Source organism: Raphanus sativus, chromosome 5 (genome assembly GCF_000801105.2).
Source record: "Raphanus sativus cultivar WK10039 chromosome 5, ASM80110v3, whole genome shotgun sequence".
NCBI lineage: Eukaryota > Viridiplantae > Streptophyta > Magnoliopsida > Brassicales > Brassicaceae > Raphanus > Raphanus sativus.
Genome location: NC_079515.1, coordinates 29,333,778 through 29,358,104, shown reverse-complemented (window position 1 = coordinate 29,358,104; position 24,327 = coordinate 29,333,778). Strand labels below are relative to the sequence as shown.

General features: G+C 35.9%; 4 protein-coding genes and 2 pseudogenes across 4 annotated transcripts; 4 read left to right on the top strand and 2 right to left on the bottom strand.

The window, feature by feature from the left end:
• Positions 1-853: 853 nt before the first annotated feature.
• LOC108857078 (scarecrow-like protein 5) lies at positions 854-2,938 on the top strand. Its single transcript, XM_018631006.2, has 2 exons — positions 854-975; positions 1,267-2,938. Exon 2 carries the CDS (start codon positions 1,279-1,281, stop codon positions 2,818-2,820), a length of 1,542 nt encoding a protein of 513 aa, XP_018486508.2. The 5' UTR covers positions 854-975; positions 1,267-1,278; the 3' UTR covers positions 2,821-2,938.
• An 837-nt stretch (positions 2,939-3,775) lies between these two features.
• Positions 3,776-4,834, top strand: LOC130494965 (sphingolipid delta(4)-desaturase DES1-like; annotated as a pseudogene).
• Positions 4,835-5,921: 1,087 nt separating this feature from the next.
• Positions 5,922-6,529, bottom strand: LOC130494964 (putative E3 ubiquitin-protein ligase SINA-like 6). Its single transcript, XM_056985838.1, has 2 exons — positions 6,431-6,529; positions 5,922-6,278 (listed from the first exon to the last, which is right to left on the bottom strand). The coding sequence occupies exons 1-2, from the start codon at positions 6,527-6,529 to the stop codon at positions 5,922-5,924; spliced, it is 456 nt and encodes a 151-aa protein (XP_056841818.1).
• Positions 6,530-8,087: 1,558 nt separating this feature from the next.
• LOC108858722 (uncharacterized) lies at positions 8,088-12,044 on the top strand (annotated as a pseudogene).
• A 1,383-nt stretch (positions 12,045-13,427) lies between these two features.
• LOC108857565 (pseudouridine-5'-phosphate glycosidase) lies at positions 13,428-16,107 on the bottom strand. The gene is made up of 12 exons (XM_018631555.2): positions 15,947-16,107; positions 15,763-15,856; positions 15,525-15,635; positions 15,301-15,383; positions 14,957-15,016; positions 14,829-14,889; positions 14,577-14,683; positions 14,412-14,489; positions 14,278-14,323; positions 14,075-14,195; positions 13,872-13,957; positions 13,428-13,714 (listed from the first exon to the last, which is right to left on the bottom strand). The coding sequence occupies exons 1-12, from the start codon at positions 16,022-16,024 to the stop codon at positions 13,644-13,646; spliced, it is 996 nt and encodes a 331-aa protein (XP_018487057.1). The 5' UTR covers positions 16,025-16,107; the 3' UTR covers positions 13,428-13,643.
• Positions 16,108-16,238: 131 nt separating this feature from the next.
• On the top strand, positions 16,239-24,255 carry LOC108863301 (vacuolar protein sorting-associated protein 53 A). Its single transcript, XM_018637680.2, has 24 exons — positions 16,239-16,388; positions 16,566-16,653; positions 16,818-16,912; positions 17,206-17,262; positions 17,373-17,523; positions 17,764-17,834; positions 18,055-18,179; positions 18,538-18,698; positions 18,770-18,911; positions 19,505-19,568; positions 19,808-19,993; positions 20,095-20,136; positions 20,345-20,449; positions 20,530-20,589; positions 20,999-21,076; positions 21,368-21,475; positions 21,556-21,621; positions 22,062-22,139; positions 22,221-22,354; positions 22,440-22,533; positions 22,799-22,876; positions 23,282-23,344; positions 23,529-23,693; positions 23,776-24,255. Exons 2-24 carry the CDS (start codon positions 16,605-16,607, stop codon positions 24,076-24,078), a joined length of 2,475 nt encoding a protein of 824 aa, XP_018493182.1. The 5' UTR covers positions 16,239-16,388; positions 16,566-16,604; the 3' UTR covers positions 24,079-24,255.
• The last annotated feature ends 72 nt before the right edge of the window (positions 24,256-24,327 follow it).

Sequence of the window (24,327 nt, the reverse complement as noted above, 5' to 3'; positions counted from 1 at the left end):
TTTTTTTGAAAAGGGTAATTAACAGTTTTTCATAGATCATTTAGTAAATTTAAAAGGTAAAAAACTGTAAAAGAACTAGTAGAAAAGATACTTCTCCGGTCTATACTCTGCAATTTGTTTATATCGAAGTAGATGCTTGAGAAAGGCAAAAACTTGTTTCTTGAAGTATAATGCTGGAGAAAGGTAAATCTTAAAGAGGAATATAGTATTATTTTACTTATTCACTAAAACATTTTGGTCCTTTTGACCATTGTGTGCTATATTTATTACAAGGAAATTGTGCTATTTTAGAAAAGTTTTCTATTATTAACTAACACTGTTTTTCTTTGAAAACAATTAATGTTTTAGCAAAAAGAATGTTTCAAAAGATATATATTTATATTTTTAACATATTTTTATTAGTTAATAATGATAAGTAGTAAATTCTGAAGAAATTATTTTGTCTTTATAAGATTTTAGTTGCTTAAAATCGTGTAGAATAATAATCATAAATATAAAATATTTATACTCAAATTTAATATATTTATAATTACCAGTAAAAACTCTAAAACATATATTATTTTAAAATGAATGGAATAAAAAATAATTCAATAATATTATATATATTCCACAAACAAAAACAATAATTTGATTTTCAGACTACCTGATCAAGCATCAAGCTTATATATTACTCCTCATAATAATACCATTGATTGTTTACAAAAAAAATAATAATAATACCATTGACTGACAAAAAATTAAAAGTTTTTACGCATACGAAAAAATATCAACAGTGGCAAATACGTAAATACAAGTAGTCAAAGGGGCTATTTATTTTATACAGAGATGAGGATAAAAATGAAGCGAACGATTATTCATTCATTCCACCGGTTGGAAAGTGGACAGCAAGTGGTACTACCAACAAACACTTCTTTTTCGATTCTTCATATCAAAACCAACAAATCTTTTGCTTCAAACTTCGAGAATCAAAACCAGGTTCGTGTCCTTGACTGAGAACCTTGATTTCAAAGTTTCCATCTTTATCTTCTTCTGTCGGTTGCTTTTGTTTTAGTTTCTTGTTTGGGTAGGTTGTGCTGAAAGCTATGAACTTTTCCCTCCCTCCCTCCCTCCTACTGATAATTAAAGTCATGTTTCAGTCTTGTTTATGGTTTTTATCAATTGGTTTAATCTCCAGTTGAATTTATCTAAATAAAGATCCAACCTTTAAGGTTAGTCTCTGTAAAATCTTCATGTTCTAAGAAAGTGATTTTTTTTTTTGGTTGGCAGATAGTTTTTAATATGGAGGCTACAAAGAAACATATCATCATTCAAGATGGGTCTTCAATGTTTTATCATCAACCATCTTCAGTCCAGCAAATGAACCTCTCTGTTCAGACATTTGATTCTTACTGCACACTTGAATCCTCTTCAGGCCCCACGTCTCATCCTTGTCCTGACAACCCCACTTCTTCGACCACAAGCTTTTCCTCTAACGGAAGCCCAGTTTCACAAGCCAACAACAACTCTCCTTTGAGCGGTTCTTCTTCAGCAACAAACAACAACGAGACAGAGCTTAGTCTCATGCTTAAAGACCTAGAGACTGCAATGATGGAGCCTGAACTAGACAACAACAGCTTCAATAGTTATGAGTTTGGACAACAACAACAACAACAATATAGAGCTGTTTCTTCAGCTATGGAGATGATGATCTCCAAGGGAGATCTAATAGGAACCCTCTACGAATGCGCCAAAGCTGTTGAAAACCACGACGTGGCAATGACTGATTGGTTAATCTCTCACTTACAGCAGATGGTTTCGGTATCAGGAGAGCCTGTTCAGCGCTTAGGAGCGTATCTCCTCGAAGGGCTTATAGCTCGGCTAGCTTCTTCTGGTAGCTCAATCTATAGAGAGATGAGATGCAAAGACCCGACAGGTCCTGAGCTTCTTACCTACATGCATATCTTATACGAAGCTTGTCCTTATTTCAAGTTCGGTTACGAATCTGCTAACGGAGCCATAGCTGAAGCTGTGAAGAACGAGAGTTCTGTGCATATTATAGATTTTCAAATCTCTCAAGGTGGTCAGTGGGTGAGTTTGATACGTGCTCTCGGTGCTCGTCCTGGTGGACGAGCACCGAGAGTGAGGATAACGGGGATTGATGATCCTAGATCGTCCTTTGCTCGACAAGGCGGTCTTGAGTTAGTTGGACTCAGACTTGGGAAGCTTGCTGAGATGCACGGCGTGCCGTTTGAGTTCCGTGGAGCTGCTCTGTGCTGCACTGAGGTTGAAACAGAGAAGCTTGGAGTCAGAGACGGTGAAGCGCTAGCGGTTAACTTCCCGCTAGTTCTTCACCACATGCCTGATGAGAGTGTAACAGTGGAGAATCATAGAGACAGGCTGTTGAGATTGGTTAAGCGTCTGTCACCAAAGGTGGTTACTCTAGTGGAGCAAGAAGCGAACACGAACACTGCGCCGTTTCTTCCGCGGTTCGTGGAGACGATGAGCCATTACTTGGCGGTGTTCGAGTCCATAGATGTGAAGCTCGGTAGAGATCACAAGGAGAGGATCAGCGTGGAGCAGCATTGTTTGGCTAGGGAAGTGGTGAATCTTGTGGCTTGCGAAGGGGTGGAGAGAGAAGAGAGGCATGAGCCGTTGGGGAAGTGGAGGTCGAGGTTTCGCATGGCCGGGTTCGAACCGTATCCGTTGAGCTCGTACGTGAACGCGACGATCAAAGGGTTGCTGGAGAGTTATTCGGAGAAGTATACACTTGAAGAGAGAGATGGAGCGTTGTATTTAGGGTGGAAGAATCAGCCTCTTGTCACTTCTTGTGCTTGGAGGTAACAACAACAAAAGGAAAAGAGAAGATAGTAACAAGTTTGTTTCAGAGGTTAGATAATGTTTATAAGTTTGCAGATTGTGTTATGTGTCATGAACCGAAGAAACAGTTGTTCAGATGTAATAGTAGTATATAGTACTAGGCTACTAGCGTGTGGTGTTCATACCTTAAAGTTTACAGTTTATTGATTTTTATTTTCACAAGAAACTGTGTTTTGACTTTGAAAACGTTTAACACTCTAAAAGAAACCAAGAAGAAGTTGATGTAATTTCAGTTATCTAATTGATTGATGGAATGTCAAGACAGTCATGGAATCAAGCGTTTTAACCAGTTATGCCATATTCAACCAATAACAGTATTTTTGAGTAAAAATCATACTATTTTAATATAGTTTTAGCACTTAAAAAGAATAACAGTATTTTTGCGTAAAAATCATACTATTTTAATATAGTTTTAGCACTTAAAAAGAGTTTTTCTCCGACTGCAACACCAAACTTTATATTAAAATTTTATTTTATAATATTATATATATTTTTTTTTGCTTGTCATTTATTTAATTGTATATCTATTAATAAAATAAGTGATAATATTTTATGAAGTGAATAGTATTTTAGTGCGATGAATAGTATCACATCAAATTTGATATAAAAGAAATTTAATTTCATACTTTTTCCAAACTAGGATATGGTACATTTTTTATTTGCACGAAAACACGTGTCTATTTCTATGTGTTTATTATCTTTTCATAAATTGAGTTTATTACTAAAATTTATACAAGTATTGATTTTTAATGCATTCAATGCAACAATTCCTTTTTCTTATGCAATTGTTAGTTTTTGGTAAAATATTTTTATTGATATATCTACAATATCAAAATTTTGACCGTATCAACATTTTTTTTTACTAATATAGTTTTTTGTTATGTTGTCAAATACATATTCTATTTAAACTTAATAATCAATGATAACTATTGGTGGTATATATGATATGATTCATTGTGGGAACCAAAATTTGCACTGTTAATTTTCGTAAACGGAAGAAAGCAAAAAAAATACTCTATTTTTCTTGAGGTCTGCATTTTCTGCGAGAACCAACTATAAGTGACAAATAAATGCGGAAAATATAGAAATATAACAAAACAAATTTAGAAAAACTAGATCTTTATTTTGAATCCGAGTAAGAGCATTGCGATCATTACAAAATGTTGTAAAAGCTTTGGCCGCAAGAGCTGTCAACGCATTCCATAGTTCTGGCCACCTAAAACCTTAAACCTAATTGAGTCGCAACTCGATAACATAAGACGAAAAACAATACGAAATATGTTTTATTAATTTTGGATTGGACCTTATGAAATGCTGTCTACGTACCCATTTTTGAGGATCAAGCTGAACGTAATTCAGTTATTTTTGCCAACCTACCAATCGGTGTATCAATGTCGGCAACCTTTCAAAAATACCATCTTGAGCATCACCGGTTCCAAGGAGTAGACATTGTTGATGTGGATGTGCCAACTTATAGAAGCTTACTTAGTAACAAACATCTTTGCCAAAACATTTTGCGATTTTTACAACTCTTCTTCTACGCTCTTAGACCATTATTCATCAAACCAAAACACCCGGTTATTGGGAATTTGTCAACTTTATTATTCAGATAGGGTAGATGTATTTGTGGTTCTCTTCTTGGGATGGTCGTCTTTTGCGTATTTAATCTTATTGACATTTGTTGGAGGCGGAATGCATCCAAGAAACTTATTCCTATTATGGTCCATTGAATCTGTTCACATTGAGTGTGGGATACCATAACGAGCACCATGATTTACTAAGGATACCGGGACATAAGTTGCATAAGGTGAAAGAAGTAGCAAGAGAGTAATATGAAGGATTGAAGTTGTATAAGTCATGGTCACAAGGGACTATGAATAAAACAATTGGACCTTTTAGAAAAATGAAAAGAAAACTTTCAACAACAGCTACAGTAATAAGTCTGAATAGTTTATTACTTGTTCATTACTCAACATGATCTTTATGTATTGAAGAAATTTCTTGTGATCTTATGTTAGTTTATCTCACACTAAGACTTCAAAATATGTGTGGATGATATAAAAATCTGTAGTAACTTACTAATTAAACATTTATTAAGATAGTATCATAAAAACAAGGTTTTGAAGTTTGATGTTAATCGTCTCATATAGAAATACTTACTGAACAGAAGAATACAAATAGTTTGTTTTTCATGTCCATTTTTATTTAAAAAATTCAGAAATATATTCTAAAAAACAGTTCATAAAAAAAAATATATATATATATAATAAGATAAGTAATAAATAGGTTAAATTAAATAGAAAGAGAAAAATTATTTAAATACATGTTATAAATTTCAGCTTAAAAGTTAATAAAAAGGGTTAAAATATCTAATTACACACAAAGCTGGCATCCTCCCCACCACTTATACAGCCTGTTATCACTCTCCTATTGGTTTACAAAACGACAAAAGTTATAAATTTCAGCTTAAAAGTTAATAAGAAAATTGATAAATAAATAATTGTTACTTTTAGGTTCTTATATCTCACATTAATGTATTATTTATCTATTTTAATGAGTTATCTATTTTTTTTTAAAAAGACACAGATAATAAAATATTGAATTATAAACTAACACATAAAAGATAATTTGGTTTTATATAAAATAAAAAAAAATAAAAAAACAACAGATTAACTGATCATTTTTTAATTTTAAACAAAATAAATATTATTACACTTTTTGAAGAAAATATTTGTTGTTTAATAATAATTTATTGTACTTCATATATCCCTTTGATAGAAACTTCCATATTCAACAATTCACCATGTAAAACTTTTTGAGGGATCAACATGAAATTGTCTTGAGGAATTTGAAGACTCACTTTACGAATCTTTTTCACTTTTAGTGATTTGTAAATCATACTTTGTCCACCCATATTATAAGAGAGATCATATGAAAATTCTTCGACTTCTGGATAAGATGGTGCAATGCAACATATAGTTACATACACACCACAAGGCTTTCTGAAACACTGAAAGACAAACAATAAGCTCTTCTCATGTTCCATCATAATTGATACCTTATAATTACTCGACAGAAAAAGACATGCCGGATGTAAACATATCAAGCATAGGTCTTCCCCAGCAGGAACCTTTCAGGTGGCCAGTGATATAGTGATCGTAGATATTCTTGTATGAGGCAGTATACTTGCAGCCTGGTACAGGGCATGCACAAAGAGATAATGTGCATTCTTTTTCATGGGCTGATAATTCTCCATAACATAGAACTTTGGTGCAACCTAGCACAGAGCATGGGATACGAATCGTTTCAAGAACTTTTTCCATAGCTCTACATCTTTTATCATCGATAGGAAAAGCACAAGAAGGACATTTGTTCCTCAGTTTAGGACAGCAAACAGAGCAAACCAGATGGCCATTATCACACTGTCACACAAAACGAACGAATAATAACCAAAGTTACATTCCAAAAAGAAAGATTGAGATATCACATTAAATTATGCCACTTTAAGAAAACAATAGCAAATGGCAATAATCTAAAATATCATCTTTCGAATTCAATGTTCTCAAAATGTAACCTGGAATATTGGAGCAATGAATGGCTCAGTACAAATAGGACAATCGAAATCGTCAAAATTGATAATGGCAGAGCGTATTTTATCATCTGTTCTTTTCATTTTTTTAAAGTGAATGCTGCTTGAATCATTTGTATTGCATAGCGATATGATTAATGAAAAAAATGGATATAGAATTGATCAGTTTTAATCAACTCACACAAATAGGATATATGATTTCAAAAGTAAAAGATGGCATGAATATATTACTTACTTGGAGGAAAATCTTTATGAAGTATGTAATATGACCAATTAAACACACACGTATATATTGAAGGCCTCAACCGACTTGACGAGATCAATATACTTTTATACTAGCCAATTTCTTATACGCCAAGTGTAGGTAAACAAAAATCAGCCTAATTGTAACTTATGTGAAGTTATGATATCCAAGTAGGCATTTTTATAGGGGAAGTTTAATTGTATATTTTTTCAAACTCCGATGTGGGACATTTTTTATTTGCAAAAAAAAAACACGTGTCTATTTTTGTGTGTTTATTTTTTTTTCACAAAATGAGTTTATTACTAAAATTTATACAAATAATGACTAAGCATTCAATGCAACAGTCTTTTTTCTTATGCATTTAATATTTTTGGTAAAATACTTTTATTGATATATCTACCATATCAAAATTTTGACCGTATCCACAAAATCTTCTTGCTAATTTTTTTTGTTATGTTCTCAAAGACATCTTCTATCTTAACTTAATAATCAATGATAACTATTAGTGGTATATATGATATGATTCATTGTGGAAATCAAAATTTGCACTGTCGATTTCAGTAAACAAAAGAAAACAAAGAAAACCATACTTTCTTTGAGATTCATATTTTCTGCGAGAGTTAATGACAAGTGACCAAATAAATGCGGAAAAATACAAAAAGATAACAAAACAAATTTAGAAAAAGTAAATCTTTATCTAAAATCCGTGTAAGAGCATTGCAATCATTAAAAAATATTGTAAAAGCTTTGGAAGTAAGAGCTGTCCCTAGTTCTAGCCACCAAAAACCTTAAATCTAATTAAGTCGTAACTCGATAACATAAGACAAAAAAACATATGAAAAAGATTTTATTGATTTTGGATTGGATCTTATGAAAGATTGCCTAATTATCCATTTTCGAGGATCAAGTCGAACGTAATTCAATTAAAAAGAATGTCTAATTGAACTAGCAATCGAATAGTAATATATTTAAAAAATATATATTCGCGCGGATGCGCCAATCAAAATCTTGGTTATGCTTAAATACTTTACTATCCTATATATGTATTACGTGTTGGGCCAATCTTGGTTATGCTTAAATACTTTACTATCCTGTATATGTATTACGTGTTGGGCCTAATATTTTGTACTCTGAAATTTCAATTTGGACTTTTTAATAAAATATAAAGTTGCTAAAAAGTAGATTAAGTCACAGATGATGGCCCAATAAAATTTGACCTCGAATTCTAAAAGTCATAGCCGCCGTTTTTTGCTTCTTCTTCACGGTCCATCAGAGCCGTCCCTCGTATTTGCCTCTTTCGGGTTTTACGTAGCTGAAAAATGGTTCGCTCCCAAGCTCCTGCAAAGAAGCAGCAAAAAATTGATTTCAAGGTTTGTTTTATTTTATTTCGGGTTTCCACATTCTCACTTTCCTTCATGCATGAATCAATCTTTTTTGCAGAAAATAAAGAGAAAGCTAGGGAGAAAGTTACCTCCACCAAAGAATGCAACTAACACGGAGATCAAATCCAAAGGTATATGTTGTCACGCCTACATGAATCTAAAACCTTCTGCTTAAGTTTCACACTTTCTTTGTTTAGTTCTCTGCCCCTTGATTAGCTTAACGTTGTTTTGCTTTATTTGCAGCAATTATAATTCGTGAGCAAAGTGTGGCAGCAGACAAGGATGGCTTTGCTACAAGTCATAAAAACGCGACCTTGCAGGAGCTTCTACGACAAATTACTCATCCCAATGCCAAAGTTCGCAAAAGTACTTTCCTTCTACTTTTTTTTTTCATGTTTCATTACACGTTTTTCATGGTTGAGCAAAATATGGATCAACTTTTTTTTTTGGTCTGTGTTAATTAGATGCGTTACTTGGTATCCAAGACATTTTCAAGAGTCACCCTGCAGAGCTGCAGTCAAATAAATACACTATCGTAGGGTGTCTTAAGGGACGCATTTGTGATGTTGATAAGCACGTGAGAACAGCTGTTTATAAACTGTTTGAAACTCATATCTTTCCTTTCTGTAAAGAAGAGGTATGTCTTCTTTTATTACCACATGGTGTTTGTTATTTCATCCTTATGCATCCACTTTTCAAACTTGCATGTTTTTGTGAATATGTTCAGGATAACCAGCGCATCATGGTGTTACTTTTGAGGCTATCCATATTTCTCGCTATGGCTGATTCATTGATTGATGTTCGTTTGATGGCTTTCGATTTTTTGCACCTTGTTGTGGAGTACTACCCGCCTACATTCTTCTTGTATGCTGAAAAGGTGTGTATACTTAAAGATTATTACAAAAGTATTTTTTTATTCTTGCAAGACATTTCTTGAATTTTCCATGTGCTACTTCATGCAGATTCTTGAAAACTACAAGGATATCATTAACCAGATAAACCATTTTTATGTGCAAGATAAACTCAATCTAAAGGTAGTTCTTTCCGGGTTGACACATTGCCTGTCACTGCTGCCATGTGATGAGAGCGACGCCAAATCACATAAAGAGGTATCCGTATGCATACTGAAAGACAGACTTCATATGAAGAGGAAGTTACTCTGGACCAGGACATTGCATCAAGGTTAACAAACAAGTTACTTGGTTCTTTTCCCCTTAATCCTGGAAACAATCTTTCTCAAAGGGTATGAATCATCACAATGCTAGAATATAATAATTTATATAGCCTATGTTTAATATTTAATTCTGTGCTTATCATTATATTCTCCCTGCCATTTTTGTATTTTCCCTAATGATTATATGTTATGTTTTGCTTATTACTGTATAGTAACATATTGCATTTGCTTATTATCCTAAACACTTAGTTGACTGTTTTCTTGATAGAATGATGAAAGCTACTTTATCCTCAAAGGCCTATTGACAGAAATCTTTTCGGAAGTAAGTGGATGGAGCCACCTTCCTTGTGATCTTTCCAATAGATTTCTGGTATTTATTGAGAATACCCTACTAGGAAAGGTTAGCTCTCAGTATTATATAACTGATCAAGCTGATTAGTTTTCATTAATATATTTTTATTGCGCTTACTCTAACTGCATTGCATTGTTGTATCGTGTGAGCGTGTATTTTTTGCAGATATCCAGTAGCATTAGTAAACCTATTCGTGAAAAGACTTTGCTTGCATTGCACTCATGCCTTTTGTTCCAAAACTTACTTTGAGCTTGGACGGTGATTCTAGAGATAATCTTATGCAGGTTCGTCTATACTTTCTTAGTTCCTTTGATAGCTATAGCATATAGCTTAATTTATATATATGATTGTTTATGTTTTTTTCAGGCATTTTCTACTACCTTTAGCAATTGCAAACCAGAGTCTCCACTTAAATTGGCTTGCATTTCAGTTGTTAGAAACCTGATTATCCCTGTAAGTAACTAACTTTTATTTCATGATATGTTTAGTCTCACTTTCTACGCACATTGATGAAATCTAAAAATCTGTGTTCTTGTAATATCTACAGAATGGAGATATCCTTTATCACAATGACCCAATTTTAAATAACTACCAGCTTGCTTGGCCCAACAAAGTTCCACCACTGCTTAATCAGTTGGGTGATAAGCATCCCGTATCTTCCCAGGTACTGCTAAGTGCTAACACATGACTCATACAACTCTATATTGCCAATCCAGTAATCTTTAGGCGTGCATGGACCATTTTTATCAACTAGGCATAACACATGACTCATACCATTTTTTACCTCAGGTTGTTTTGAAACTTTTGCTTGACCTTGGACGAGTTGCGTTTCTGAAGAAAGTTTCCCCCACATTTGAAGAAGACATCATAAAATTCTTCAACCCTTATCAGGGAGAAGGTGTTGCAAAAAAAAGGAAAAAAGAAAAAAAATATGTTATGAGATTCTTTCTTAGTGTAACTAAGACTAAAAAAATAGTATCTTCATTGTTACAGGTGATGTGCCTGGTGGAGGATCATTTGTAAGTCTCCGTAGGGATGTCCAAGAACTGGCTCTCTCGTTTCTTTACTACTTCACCATAGGTAATTTCTGCTCCCCTTTGCTGAGAGCAGTAGTTTCATGCTGTTTAGGTAAAGTGTATCACATTTCTTTATAAAAGTTGATGACATCATGACTAAAAAAGGTATAAACTGTATATATATATTTCAGATGAGCAACTTGAACCAGATGTGTTGTATCGGATAGTGAAAGTTCTTCACGATTCCTATAAAGATGGATATATCCCGATAACAGATCATTTTAGCTTCATCATCACCTTGATTGCACGTTTCAGAGTTGTCCGAGGAGGTTCTTGTCTAGAATCCGCAAGTTTTTTCTTTTTGATATATCAATGCTTTGTGATAGCTTTACCTTATAGTATTATTATGGGTTTTATGTTTATTTCAGATTCGGCAATTGAGAGTGTTGAACGGCGGGAGACAACATTTAAAGCACTTACAGAACTTGTGTGCGCATATTTGTCAAGAATGGGTGATAGCTTTATTGTCCTCCAGATTATAGAGAAAGTTTGTGTCGAACAAACAGTAAGTTTTGTGATTTTTTAAATAAATAATTACACTTATTATCCAAAGACTTAATCAAATAGACTTTAATGGGTGGTGCAGATCTTGAAACCTGCTTTGAACAATGGTTGTGGCATACTCAGGATGATCTACACATTGGACTCTAAACCTACAAGACTTTCTGAAAGCAGTGTAACAACTATAAGTGAATTCTTACCAGGTTACTTGATCGATATGGTGAATGTGAGTACTTACTGTCCTAACATGTTCCATTATTTTATTTTTTTAATTATTCTCGATTTGATTGACACATCTCTCCTCTCTTCTTGCCAGTGTATACCAGAAGATAAGGACAAGTCTTCTCACCGTTACTATTTAGAACCTTGCATCTCACTGTTTGACCGGAGCTCCAAACTCACAGAAGAGGTTCTGAAAAGAATGGGATTGATGGTCAGCGAAAACACTAAAGCGATTATGCTGGAATCATCATCGGTCCAACAAGACAGGGAGAGCAGTCTAAACTCATTGAATTTGATACAAGACATTGTCTCTGTGATCATCCTGCTGATGCAAAAGGAGGTCGAAGTTTGGAAGATATTATCACCATTCAAGTCAGAGATCGATTTGATTCTGCAAAACGTTATCATGTTGCAGGTGATTATTTTATTTTATCTTCCTACTCAACATTATTGCATGTTGCTCATTGAGTTTATACCTCTTCTTGCAGTCCTCGAGCTTGGCTGTAGAAGGAAAACATATAATGAAAATTGCAGGAGAGCGACTTAGGACTAGCTTAGTACGCTGCACAACTGTGACAGTAGAATGATTTGTGCTCTCAGGTTACGAAAAAGAAGATAATGACTTTTCTTTTCTTGTTTGAGAAAGCACCGAGTTAAATGACAACATAAGGAAGTTGAATGATTTAACAACTTTGAGAATCAAAAGTTACAAAAAAGAAAAAAACTTACAATCCCAATAAGAAATGAAGAAGCAACTAAAATACAAAAGTAGTGAAAGTGTAATAACAAGTGAAAAGTGTAGTAACTAAAATGTGTGATTATCTTTCTATGGTGCCTTTAGACTCCCTAATTTAGTACTGTAACTTTGACAACCTTGTCCTTCAAGTAACAGATATCTCAAAACTTAAAGACAAGTCGTTCTGTTATGAACAATATACAGAGACAGCAAGTTCTTTTACCAGTTTCAGACATACTGTATGTCTTCAACTTCAACAGGACATATCAAACTCACCAATCAACTAAGGATCTGCAGACTCAAAGATGGCTAAAGGGTCAATCCGAGCAACATGAGTGCATTTAGGTGGATGAGCCAAGCTCAGGTTCACATCTCCAGTCCATGTTAACATAATCTCCATTAAAACGAAGATAGAACTAAGTTTGATCCTTTTTGAAGGAGGAACCGTGAACCTCTCGGGCTGACCGTGCTAGCTATAACGAATTTTCTTCCCAAACTAAGTGATTTGGTCAACAAGTCTCTGAGTTGCTCTGCTTCACCGTTCTCCTCTGAACCTTTCCTCCCCATAATCATCCTGCAAATGGTGTTATTCGTCATATTTATCATATCTACCATCATCAGCAGCCTCATTCTTTGTCGCTTTGTCAAACAACATAGCACGGAATCTCCTAAGTTCTTCCCCACGGATGAGCCGTGTCCTCTCGAGAGAATCAGACCCCAGAAGATTTGTGACTAGTAGCTTCTTCATGAACCTCCAGTAATCTCCAAAAAGTATTTGAGCTTTCCATTATAGGATCCTGCCGGGTGCGAGTAGCAAAATTCAGGTCGTGGATCTTCAAAACCTCGTAGGTTATGGAACCCGATGAGACCAGAAAAATTGGGCTAGTAAAGGCGCGAAGGTAAAGGAGAGGACCGTACTTTGAAGAGAGGTTCTGAAATGGTTTGTGAACTGGAACAGAGAGGAGAAGGTGAAGATGACCAATGACCGGAAGAGACGGTGGGCTTGGAGGTAGATTAAAGTCTTGGAGTTTTGGCTCTATTCGTTTCTTGAAGAAGAAAGCAGATAAGCAGAAGCATGAGAAGAGCCATAGTAGGATGAAGATGAAGCATTGTTGAAAGTCAATGGTGATTGCAACCATTGTTGTCTAGAAAAACTATATAGAGCGCGTTAGATGAAATAAGACATAGTGTCACCACAGATATAGTCTCTTGATCAGATCTTTCCTTGAGATCCTCTGTGATATAAAATCAACAATTCGATAGCTTAATCACAAGGAGGCATATCAGGTTTCACATGATATAAATATATATATATATAACATGTGAAAATATGCTTGTTTTTTTTTTTTGAACGGCTCATGTGAAAATATGCTGAAAAGAGTTTCTGGCCTAAAGAAAAAAAATCTTTGATACGCAACACTAAAAAAACACTCCATAACTACCAATCCAAAACGTTTTTGAGATGTCTTGAATCATGAACCGGAATCTGAGCTTGAGATTGATAAGGAAGATCACATTAGCTGAGAAAGGGCTACTGCAATCTGCGAACCGATAAGGGCATTGTTTTTCACAAGCGCAATGTCTGAAACTGTGTCAAGGAACTCAAAGATTTACAATGCTGAGACATCACTGCTTTAGGATACATATGCAAATTTCTGAACTACTTAAAAGTGACTAGATAGTGAAAGATTTTGGTGGAATATTATAAAATTTTAAGGGACTCTCTAAAGAAAGGATACTTGCTGCAAGTGAAGTGCCTCCAGTTAACTCATTTACCCGTGCAAGCAAGAACGGAGTCTCTGCATTTCCAGTAACGTTTTTTTCCCTGGCAAAAAAAACCAAATTCAGGTTTCAGGTTGATAAATTAAAGAAAAAGATGCAAAGCCCTTGATGTGTTCTGATGCAAGTATGCATGAAAGATGTATAAGCTTCTCCTTATGACCTTGCTTCTGTAAGAGCACGCTGTGTTGCTGATTCGATAAGGTTTCCAGCGGCTGAATGCTGTTTAGGAATTGGAACAGCCAATAGAATCCCTGCCTGACGGTTTAGCTTCTTGTTTGCATCTGGCAAAAGCAGTTTTCTCACAGTGGTAAGGGATATAAGTACTTTTAAGAAAAGGGAAATAAAGACAAAGTCTACACTTGCCTATGACTCGAGCACATTCTTCAGGGCTATCTACACGAGAAGGTGCCTAAAGAATCCAATATATCCACATCAGAACTGTATATCTAAACGGAAGCAAGTGATTGAGATCAGTGCTCATGACACAATTTTTGCACCTTACAACCGCTTTTTTCAGTGAAAAATGCCGGAAACTCATCGCTCTTGTATGCAGCAACATATACTTCTTGAGTTTCCTGCATTGTCAACGAAAAGCTACTATCAAAACTCCCAACTCTGATATCACAACATTATGTAGTTAGCTCAAAAATTAAGATTGTTACCAAATATTCAAGAGTCTTCGGAATATCAAGTATGGATTTAACGCCTGCGGATATCACAGCTATAGGAGTCCTTCCGAGTGCAGTAAGATCAGATGATATGTCCATAGCTGCATCACAAGCACAAATTAGCAGCGCTTGGGGAGTGCATATTGTCTCCAATAGTATTTTACACTATCATCTAAACAGAGTTTTCTAACCATGTAGATAGAAATTTGAAAAAGTAAAAGTACAGAAAATGGAGATAAAACTTACATTGGTTAGCATGCCTATGCACACCTCCAATTCCGCCGGTTACAAACACTTGGATGCCAACCTACAAGAACCAAAGTTCATCGGATGAAATGAGTATAAAATGATACCAATATTACCAAATGAGTTACCATTGAAGCGAAAAACAAGGTTGCAGAGACTGTAGTTGCACCATTTCCTCTTGTAGCCACCTGAAGTAAAAACATTTAGGGCAAATATGCTGAGGAAGAATAAGAAAGCAGTCTCCGTTGATTGAAAGTAAATAACTGTGTTCGTCTGAAACAAGTTAGCTAAGCTTGATTGAAATGATGATGCAATTTTATTTTATGAACTTTTTTGTATACTATATTCACTCCTACATAACGACGAGTATGAAAGCAATCTTAAACTGAAGAAGACTAATCAAGTCGTAAGTTCTCAGTTGTACATTAAGATGGTGCAAATTAAGAAGTGAGGAGAGCATAAAGTGACTCACAACATATGCTATGTCCCTGCCAGCAGTCTTCTGGACACTTTTCCCTAGAGATGCAAGACGTTCAAGCTCTTCTTCGTTCAGACCTGTTAACTACAAAAATTAGCATATACCTAAAACATGTACACAAAAGAAAGATCTACCTGATAAGAGTGTCTGCAACCAAGTTGGGGGTTTTCAGGAAACAACCTACCAAAGATGTTATAACGAGAATGAACAGAACTAACCTATGCAAGGAACTCCGTTCAAGATAGCAATTGTGGCAGGGACAGCTCCATTCTCTCTCACAATTGACTCAACCTCTTTTGCTGTTTGCAGATTCTGAGGGTAAGGCATCCCTACAAAATGCACAGTAGCATAACAGTTGAAATCAGACAGAGATTCAAGAAGACAGGCTTTAAGTTCTGAAACCAATCTCAACTGGAAGGGAAACAGACAGAAAAACAAAACAAAAACAAAACAAACCATGGGAGATAATGGTTGACTCAAGAGCGACCACAGCACGTCCGTTGGATATGGCTTCAGATACTTCTGGAGATACCTTCACCAGACTCCTAAGCTGCTTTGTAATACAAAGCAAATCAAGATCAGAGTAAGAGACTTAAATAAAAAGACACGAATCCGATAATCCTTTTTTAGATAGAGAAACCTTGTTGTTTGAATCAAGTGGAGAGATATGATTCTGGAGATTTGAGATTCTATAAAGAGCAGAGGAAGAGGAAGCCATTTCTCTTGAAGAAGTTCGCGATGCACGAAACGAAGAAGACGAAGTAGCTGCAACCCTCTCACCGTTGTAGAAGAAACAAAACCGGAACATTAAATGTGTATTTATATACTAGTATTTCTAAACCGGTTCGGTTCGGTTCGGTTCGGTTCAAGATTACGGATCGGTTCGGATGATTTCGGTATTGTAAGAAACGTTGGAGCGAGAGAGAGATCTTAACTTTAATCCGAGTGTTTGGGTCCGTTGGCGTTGGGAGCATATCTCCGATCCGATCGCAGTCGCCGTCGCCGGCATTCATCGCCGCCGTTTCCTGATCGTCCTCGCTCTGAGTCAGCTCTGTGTTCTCTCTCCATCTCCTCCAAAATCCGTAAGCTTCTTCGATTTTCACTCTAATTGTTTCCCGATCTCACCTAAAAGTATTCGCGACTCCGTGATCTAACAATGGTTGCGTCGTATTGATCGCTGTGACATAGAAACCCTAGTTCACATGTCCATGTTCTCTCATTCGCACTAAAAAAAATTTCCACTGACCTTTGTTTTACAGATCATTTCGAGTGATTTTGATCATACAAAGTTACAAGCCATGGATAAGTCGAGTGCTTTAGAGTATATCAACCAGATGTTCCCAACAGGTTAGTTTTTTCATTCTCTCTGCACATCGGTGTTATGGTTTAGAGCTGTTCATCTTTTGGTTCCGTAATCAGGATGTTTTAGTTTCAGCTGCTGATCAACTGATGGTTTCTTTGTATTTGAATGCTTCAAAATTAGTTTCAAAATTGACGTGTTTCCTTTACAGAAGCATCGCTATCTGGCGTTGAGCCGCTTATGCAAAAGATTCATGGTGAGATTCGCCGGGTTGATGCTAGCATTCTATCTGCTGTTCGTCAACAGGTGATCTTTTTTATTCTTATTGCTCCCTTACTTCAGTTTATGTGAAAGTTAGTCTTAGGCTCTAGATATGATTTGAGCTTACACAAGTTTGTAGCTCCTCTTTTTTGTTGTTCTTTATACTTAGTGTTGTGTGGAACATTTGTGATTCACTCTTTATGAATTTCTTGTGGATGTGTGTACATTGAGCCAATAATTATATTCTATGCACACAGAAAAAGCTACAGTTTTTTTCTGTGTTGAAAGAATAATATATGGTTTTGAGTCTTATTCTTGGGATGGAAATCATACTCCAGAGTAACTCGGGAACTAAAGCCAAAGAAGATCTTGCTGATGCTACGCGTGCTGTGGAGGTTAGTTTTCTCCTAGCTTGTTATGTATTGTTAATATATCATTTCCTTTTTCCTTTCTCCTATCTATTCATTCGCAAGTGGATTTGATTTTTGGCTTTGAATTAACACAGGAACTCTCCTATAAGATTCAAGAGATAAAATCCAAAGCTGAGCAAAGTGAAGCAATGGTGCAAGAAATATGCCGTGACATTAAGAAGTTGGATTTTGCAAAAAAGAACATTACCACCACGATCACTGCTCTTCATCGTCTCACAATGTTAGGTCAGTTAGCAGAAATTTACTTAACTTATCTGGTCATAGTATCCTGTAATCAGAATCACACCTTAAGTGAAATGAAGCCCTATATAGTTAGGGTTCCAAGTTATGCATGATGTTTCTGGTTAATCTACTTGTGGATCTATGTTAATCTTTATATGGTTATCAAATATATGCCATCAGCGTACTATAAGTTAACCAAGTACACGAACCACATTGATAAATTTCGCTATCTTGCTATGGCAGTCTCTGCTGTTGAACAGCTTCAGGTGATGGCGTCAAAAAGACAATACAAGGAAGCAGCTGCACAGCTGGAGGTATCTTTTATTTTAATTCAGCACTCTTATGCGTTTGTTACTTCTGCTATGTTGGTTGTAGAGCTCACTTTCTTTTTAGCTTTATGTTCGCCCAAGGCAACTCTTTGTCATTTTGAGAATCAACTGTAACCCTAGGACACTTAGCTGGATTTCCTAGCAGATGACTATTCTCACTTTCTGATTATATCTTTAAAATTTTGATTTTTATAATATGTTTCAGGCCGTAAACCAATTATGTAATCACTTCGAAGCGTACAGGGATGTTCCTAAAATCATGGAACTGAGGGAAAAGCTTAATAATATTAAGCAAGTCCTCAAGTCCCATGTATTTTCTGATTTTTCGAGGTAATGCCTCTAGTGATCCTACCGTAATTTATGCTAAAATAGTTCTACAGAAATAGCCAAAAGAGGTCCACTGCACTTCTAGTGATTGATTGCCTCTATTTCTTAATTTCTTCATCTTTACTCTGAAGAATATTGCAACGTATCAGGGGATGATTTTTGCAATATGATTCAAAAATTGGTACAACATGCTTGTTGGTTGGCATGCTCTCTTATACGAGTAGTATCTGCATAGTGATTAGGTTATTGACTGCTTCTTTTTGGTGCTACACTCCTAATTGTTGGTTTTTATATAAAATTCCTCCTCCCCTAATTTCCTAAAAGGTACTTTTCCTAAAAATGTATATTGTTGTGATCTCAGTTTAGGTACCGGGAAAGAGACAGAGGAAACAAATTTGCTACAACAGTTATCTGATTCTTGTTTGGTTGTTGATGCTTTGGAGTCATCTGTCAGGGAAGAGTTGGTAAACAACTTCTGTAGCCGGGAGCTAACCTCATATGAACAAATTTTCGAAGGAGCTGGTATGTTGTACAATGCCGTACATTTTTCATGTATTGTTTTACATAACTGCTAAGTGGTTACTTGCTGGCAGAATTGGCAAAGCTGGATAAAACAGAGCGGAGATATGCATGGATAAAGCGTCGAATCCGCACAAATGAAGAAATTTGGAAGATTTTCCCCGCTTCTTGGCATGTGCCTTATAGACTTTGCATCCAGTTCTGCAAGAAAACAAGGTATTGCCTCTTGACTTTTTGATGAACATTTCTGGCCTTCTCTTATCTTCATATTTGCTCAGATATTCTTCATTTTTACTCTTGGAGCTCATTAAAAATGTAGGGCATGGCAACATGACACCCCTATTTTTCTGACCTAGATATTTGACCCACACTTTTATTGTTTCAACATAGCTACATAACAACCATACTTCGCGTGTTGTAAATGAAAATTCGATGAAGAGGAAAAGTTTTGATACAGAAAATTTTATTCGTATATGAGTGACACGTTTTTGGGAATGGTTCATAGTTATAGGAATTATAACAAATGCATGATATATAATAGCGAGTTCTAATTAAAGATCAGTTAAATCTTAGATAAATGATAAATGTTAATTGGTGATAAGTACCACATCCCCTTTTGATAGAATTGTTGTAAGTATCTCTCTAAGTTCTGCTTCAGTGTATGGATGATTCTTTGGTGTGTATGCTTTGCTGCATTGCAGTAGTCACTACGCTGTGAAAGATATAGCGGCAGTATTAACTGTTAATCTTAATCTAACAACAATATGTAACCTTATTAAACGTCATGTGTTCCCATCATTTTTTTTCAGGAAACAAGTAGAATCTATTCTGGTCAACATGAAAGAGAAACCAGAAGTAGCGACATTGCTACTGGTCAGCCATACTCTCTCTTATCAATAGTAGCATACACATGCTTGTCATAACATTAAAAAGTCATTATATTTATCAGATGGATTGTATATCTATAAGAACATTGTTTCACTTCTGAAGAGAATATCTGATGCTTATAAATCTTATTATCCTGTCCTTTTTCGGTGTCATGAAATCCTGTTACTTCTTGATATTTTGTGGAATGTTTCAGGCTTTTATTAAAGTTTGATGTGAATGATTAGGCACTACAAAGGACAGTGGAGTTTGAAAAGGAACTTGAAAAGAAATTTGGTGGTGATGTTCCTACTAGTGATATCGGAGATGACATTGAAGAAATTGGTACATGGGAAAACAATAGTCAGAATATATCCAAAATTCGTAAGAAGTATGAAAAGAAATTTGCTGCTGGTCAAGAATCCGGGGAAAATGTATGTTTTATGTTCTTCATATGTACTATGTAAAACTGCATAGTGATGTTTTATGATCGCTTAAATTTTATTATGATAATTTTTACTCCCTGTTTCAACAGGAAAAGACCGGAAACAAAGATTTATCTGCTCCTGGAGCTGGGGTACATTCCCTTTTTCTTGTTCTCTCTCTGATTTTGGCTGTTGTCATTTCTATTGTAGTTCTGGAGTTTCGTAAAAAGCAAGTGAAAGTGGCTAGTACTAGGCATAACATTGCTTTGATAGAAGACTTCCCTTATCCATTTGAGCTATTCGATCATAGTATCATTTGAATGAGTTCCTTACTCACTGATGTAAATCTCGACCTCGCAGTTCAATTTCCGTGGAATTATCTCTTCTTGCTTCGAACCTCATTTAACCCCATATACTGAGTTGGAAGAGAAGACACTTATGGAACGCCTGGAGAAAGTTGTTCAGGTAATTTAATATTTTCGCATAACGAAATTGTTTTTGATCCAAGCTTTGTCAAGTTCACATAATTTTCATTTCTTTATCAGGAGGAAACATGGGATATTGAGGATGGAAGTCAAAATAATGTTTTACATAGCAGCACTCAGGTCAGTACCTAGTCAAGCCTCTTTAAGTAGGGTTTCTGAGAGTGTTAACTTTGACAGAGATTTACATCTTTATTCATTGTATTAAATGATTCACGGCTTGCACTAGGTTGTGGCACGGGTAGTTTGATTCTTTAGACAGATGTGTTAAAGAAATATCTACTTGAAACCTAGAACTAACTCGGTCATTACCCATTGAGCTGAAAAACATAAACCCGGGTCATATCTAGGGGATGTTTTAGTAGTTAGTAGGAAAAGTTTTCTGTGTGAAACTGGTTATATCGTAACCAATTTGATATTAGTAGATTAGCCTGTGAGAACTTGGTAACATTCCTATACGAACTGTATCTGTCACATTATAGCCATTCAAATTTAGTTTTGTTACGCAGTTTACTATTTGCTTTGTTTGCAGTTGTTTAGCGATATAAAGAAGAGCTTGAAACGGTGCAGTGTTCTCACTAAGAACCAGACTTTATTCAATTTGTTCAAGGTACATTTTTCATTCGTCGATCTTGGATTTTATATATTTACTGGGTATTCGGGCAATGTTTTATTTTTTTCTAAGAACCAGCTTTGTTTGTGGAGTATCATAATTTTTATTTGGAGAAACCTTGTCGTTAGATCAGCTTTTCAAGCGGCCTAGGTTTCTACTAGGGAGGGCGTATACACATGTGCTCTTTAATAGTGTTTGCAGACCAATTTAAATGCTCAAGTTCACGGTCCCATATTAGATGGATGGAGATTCCGAGTTCATTCTTTTGAAATGTTCTCCTCTTTACAGGTCTTTCAACGAGTTCTGAAGGCATATGCTACAAAGCTATTTCTTAAGCTCCCAAAAGGAGGCACCGGTATCGTTGCTGCAGCCACAGGCATGGACGGACAGATAAAGGTGCTGAGCATCTATGCCTTATTCCTGTTTCTCATGTCTACGTTGCGACTTAGTTTATCCTTTTTATCTCTTCTATGCAGGTCTCGGACAAAGACGAAAGGGTGATATGTTACATTGTTAATTCTGCCGAGTATTGCCACAAAACAGTAAGCTTGTTTTTCTGTATATTATTCTATTTACTTCCCTCTTTTCACCTTTAGCACCCTCAACATGCAGCATATACGTCATGTCTCTGTTGGGAGAGGTTAATTGGGGTTGTATAATATGGTTTTATTTTGATTTTAAGCTAGCTGTGATACTATCAATCTTCACATCAAGTTCCAAGAAACTTTCATGGGTCTAGTTACTTTCTCAATGTTGCTGTGATGTGATCTTATACCGAAGTTATTTGTTGGAAAATTTTCTTAAATACCTGTGATGTGGTACATTTTCAAATATATTTTCTGCTGCTTCTATACAATGCAAACTGTTATGTTGTTCCGGGATACAAGATGTGTGTCGATGTCAGTAGGATTCTGTCAAAAAGTTTCGATTAACTGAATGAAAATTGGCACTTCACAAGAATTGTATGTTATTTGTATCGCAGTCTGGTGAATTGGCAGAAAAAGTCTCAGAAATTATTGACCCGCATTATGCTGAAGGCGTAGACATGTCAGAGGTCCAGGTACTGATTACACGAAGGACTTGTAATTTTCTTTGAGTTGTTACTTATTTTGGATTCTTCTTAAGCTGTGTTTCTGTGCAGGATGAATTTTCTGCTGTTATAACAAAATCATTGGTGACGCTGGTCCTTGGAATTGAAACTAAATTTGACAATGAAATGGCAGCAATGACACGTGTTCCATGGGGAACACTTGACAGTGTGGGTGACCAGTCTGGGTAAGATCTAACTGGACTTTAAAGCTTCTATTGTTTCTGATTATATGACCAAGTGTAAGTAACATGCACTTGTATCTTCTTGCAGGTACGTGAATGGAATAAATACAATTCTAAGCGGCAGTATTCCTGTCCTTGGGAACCTCTTAACACCAGTTTACTTCCAGTTTTTCCTCGACAAGGTAATTATGTAGAAAGTATTGTTTGAATGCCTTTATGATGTGATGAATACAGCCTCATAATAATTTTGGACCCGCATCAAATTTATTTTACGGTGCTTATTGTATAAAATTGAAAAATAAATTTATATTCTACATCGTTCATCAAACATACTTCATTACCCTCTACCAGTACTGGAACAGTGAAGCTATTGCCAATAATAGTTCCAGTGTTTAGACTTGACCAACTTTATAGAAAACGACCTCTTATTAGTAAAATTTTGTGCAGCTGGCATCATCCCTTGGACCACGGTTCTATGCTAATATTTTCAGATGTAAGCAACTATCCGAGACTGGAGCTCAACAGGTCAGCCTCCATGCTCTATGTTCTCCATGTGCCTGACTCTAATTCTCTCCAGTGTAATTTTTTTAGTAGTCAACTAGTGACTTGGCTAAAATCCATGTGAACAAAATTGTTTACCTAGTTTATGAGACGTATCCAGACACTAGTGCCAACCTTGTTTTGTTTATATCACCTTCCCTGATTTTGGTATTTCGTCTTGTTATTTATTCAATTCATTCCCTTAACTTCAGTACTACTGTACTAGTATTGTTGTAAGCATTCATGCTAGGAATAATCTATTCATGCTTTGAGAGTTAAAATGTGGCTGCAGGAGATCACTCTCACATATCATGTATCTGAGGCTCTGAGCCTTCTTTTTCAGCTGTTTAGAGTTGGAGCATGACTTATTCTGTCTTTATGGTTTCACAGATGTTACTAGATACGCAAGCCATGAAGACAATTCTCCTAGAAATTCCTTCCCTTGCTAGACAGGTAAGCTCATCAGTACCTATTTATGTATTTGTTCGCCTGCTGGTGACTCTGTATTCAGAAAATTTGGTTATTCTGTTGTCCGAGCATGAAACAATGGGTATCACCTTTTCTCAAAGACCTGATCCCTAAATCTGATATTGATTGATCTTTGATAATATCATTGCGGCGACCCCTATCATTGCAGACTTCAACTGCTGCCAGCTATTCCAAATTTGTGAGCCGTGAAATGAGCAGAGCTGAAGCACTCCTTAAGGTCATACTCTCCCCAATCGATTCAGTGGCTGACACTTACCGTGCACTGTTTCCAGAAGGAACTCCCATGGAGTTTCAGCGCATCTTGGAACTTAAGGTGACTTTGCTCAAATGATATGTGTATATAACAGTTTGGACGACCACGCAACTAAGTCTGAATTTTTTTTATGTTGATGCAGGGCCTTAAGAAAGCTGATCAGCAGAGCATACTTGATGATTTCAACAAGCATGGCCCAGGACTTACACAGCCCTCTGTTTCAGCGGCAATGCGACAACCGGTTCCAACCACAGCTGCGCCGCCAATGGTAATCACTAATCAGGCTACGGCCGCTGGGTTCATAGCAAACAGCGAGGATGTGTTGACCAGAGCAGCGGCTCTTGGCAGAGGAGCTGCAACCACAGGCTTTAAGAAGTTCATTGCTCTTACTGAAGCTGCCAAAGACCGCAAAGATGGGCCTTTAAGGAGACTCTTCAACGCTTGATTTGTTTCTTTTCTACCTCCATCTCTTTATTTTGTCTATCTTTTTTCCACCTCCACTCAACTTTTGATTTTTTGCAATTCCCTTCGTATTTTCACTTTTATGTGTGTTTCCGTGTTAGGTATAAATCAGAGATTCATGTACCATGTGGAGAAATAAAAGTTTTAGAATTTTAAATTATATTTCAAACGAGCATGTAACTACTTTTAAGAAGCTCAAACATGGTGAAGTATTATTACCTTCCACCATACA

Excerpts from the sequence above, each read along its gene's own strand:
- LOC130494964 (XM_056985838.1), bottom strand. The coding sequence starts at position 6,529 with ATGAAAAGAACAGATGATAAAATACGCTCTGCCATTATCAATTTTGAC. Across the intron at positions 6,279-6,430 it reads TCATTGCTCCAATATTCCAG|TGTGATAATGGCCATCTGGT; the intron begins GTTACATTTTGA and ends TTTGTGTGACAG.
- LOC108857078 (XM_018631006.2), top strand. The coding sequence starts at position 1,279 with ATGGAGGCTACAAAGAAACATATCATCATTCAAGATGGGTCTTCAATG.
- LOC108857565 (XM_018631555.2), bottom strand. The coding sequence starts at position 16,024 with ATGGCTTCCTCTTCCTCTGCTCTTTATAGAATCTCAAATCTCCAGAAT. Across the intron at positions 15,384-15,524 it reads GAACGGAGTTCCTTGCATAG|GTCTGAACGAAGAAGAGCTT; the intron begins GTTAGTTCTGTT and ends TGTAGTTAACAG. Across the intron at positions 14,324-14,411 it reads CTGAAAAAAGCGGTTGTAAG|GCACCTTCTCGTGTAGATAG; the intron begins GTGCAAAAATTG and ends TGGATTCTTTAG.
- LOC108863301 (XM_018637680.2), top strand. The coding sequence starts at position 16,605 with ATGGATAAGTCGAGTGCTTTAGAGTATATCAACCAGATGTTCCCAACA. Across the intron at positions 20,137-20,344 it reads TATCTGCTCCTGGAGCTGGG|TTCAATTTCCGTGGAATTAT; the intron begins GTACATTCCCTT and ends TCGACCTCGCAG. Across the intron at positions 20,450-20,529 it reads GCCTGGAGAAAGTTGTTCAG|GAGGAAACATGGGATATTGA; the intron begins GTAATTTAATAT and ends TTTCTTTATCAG.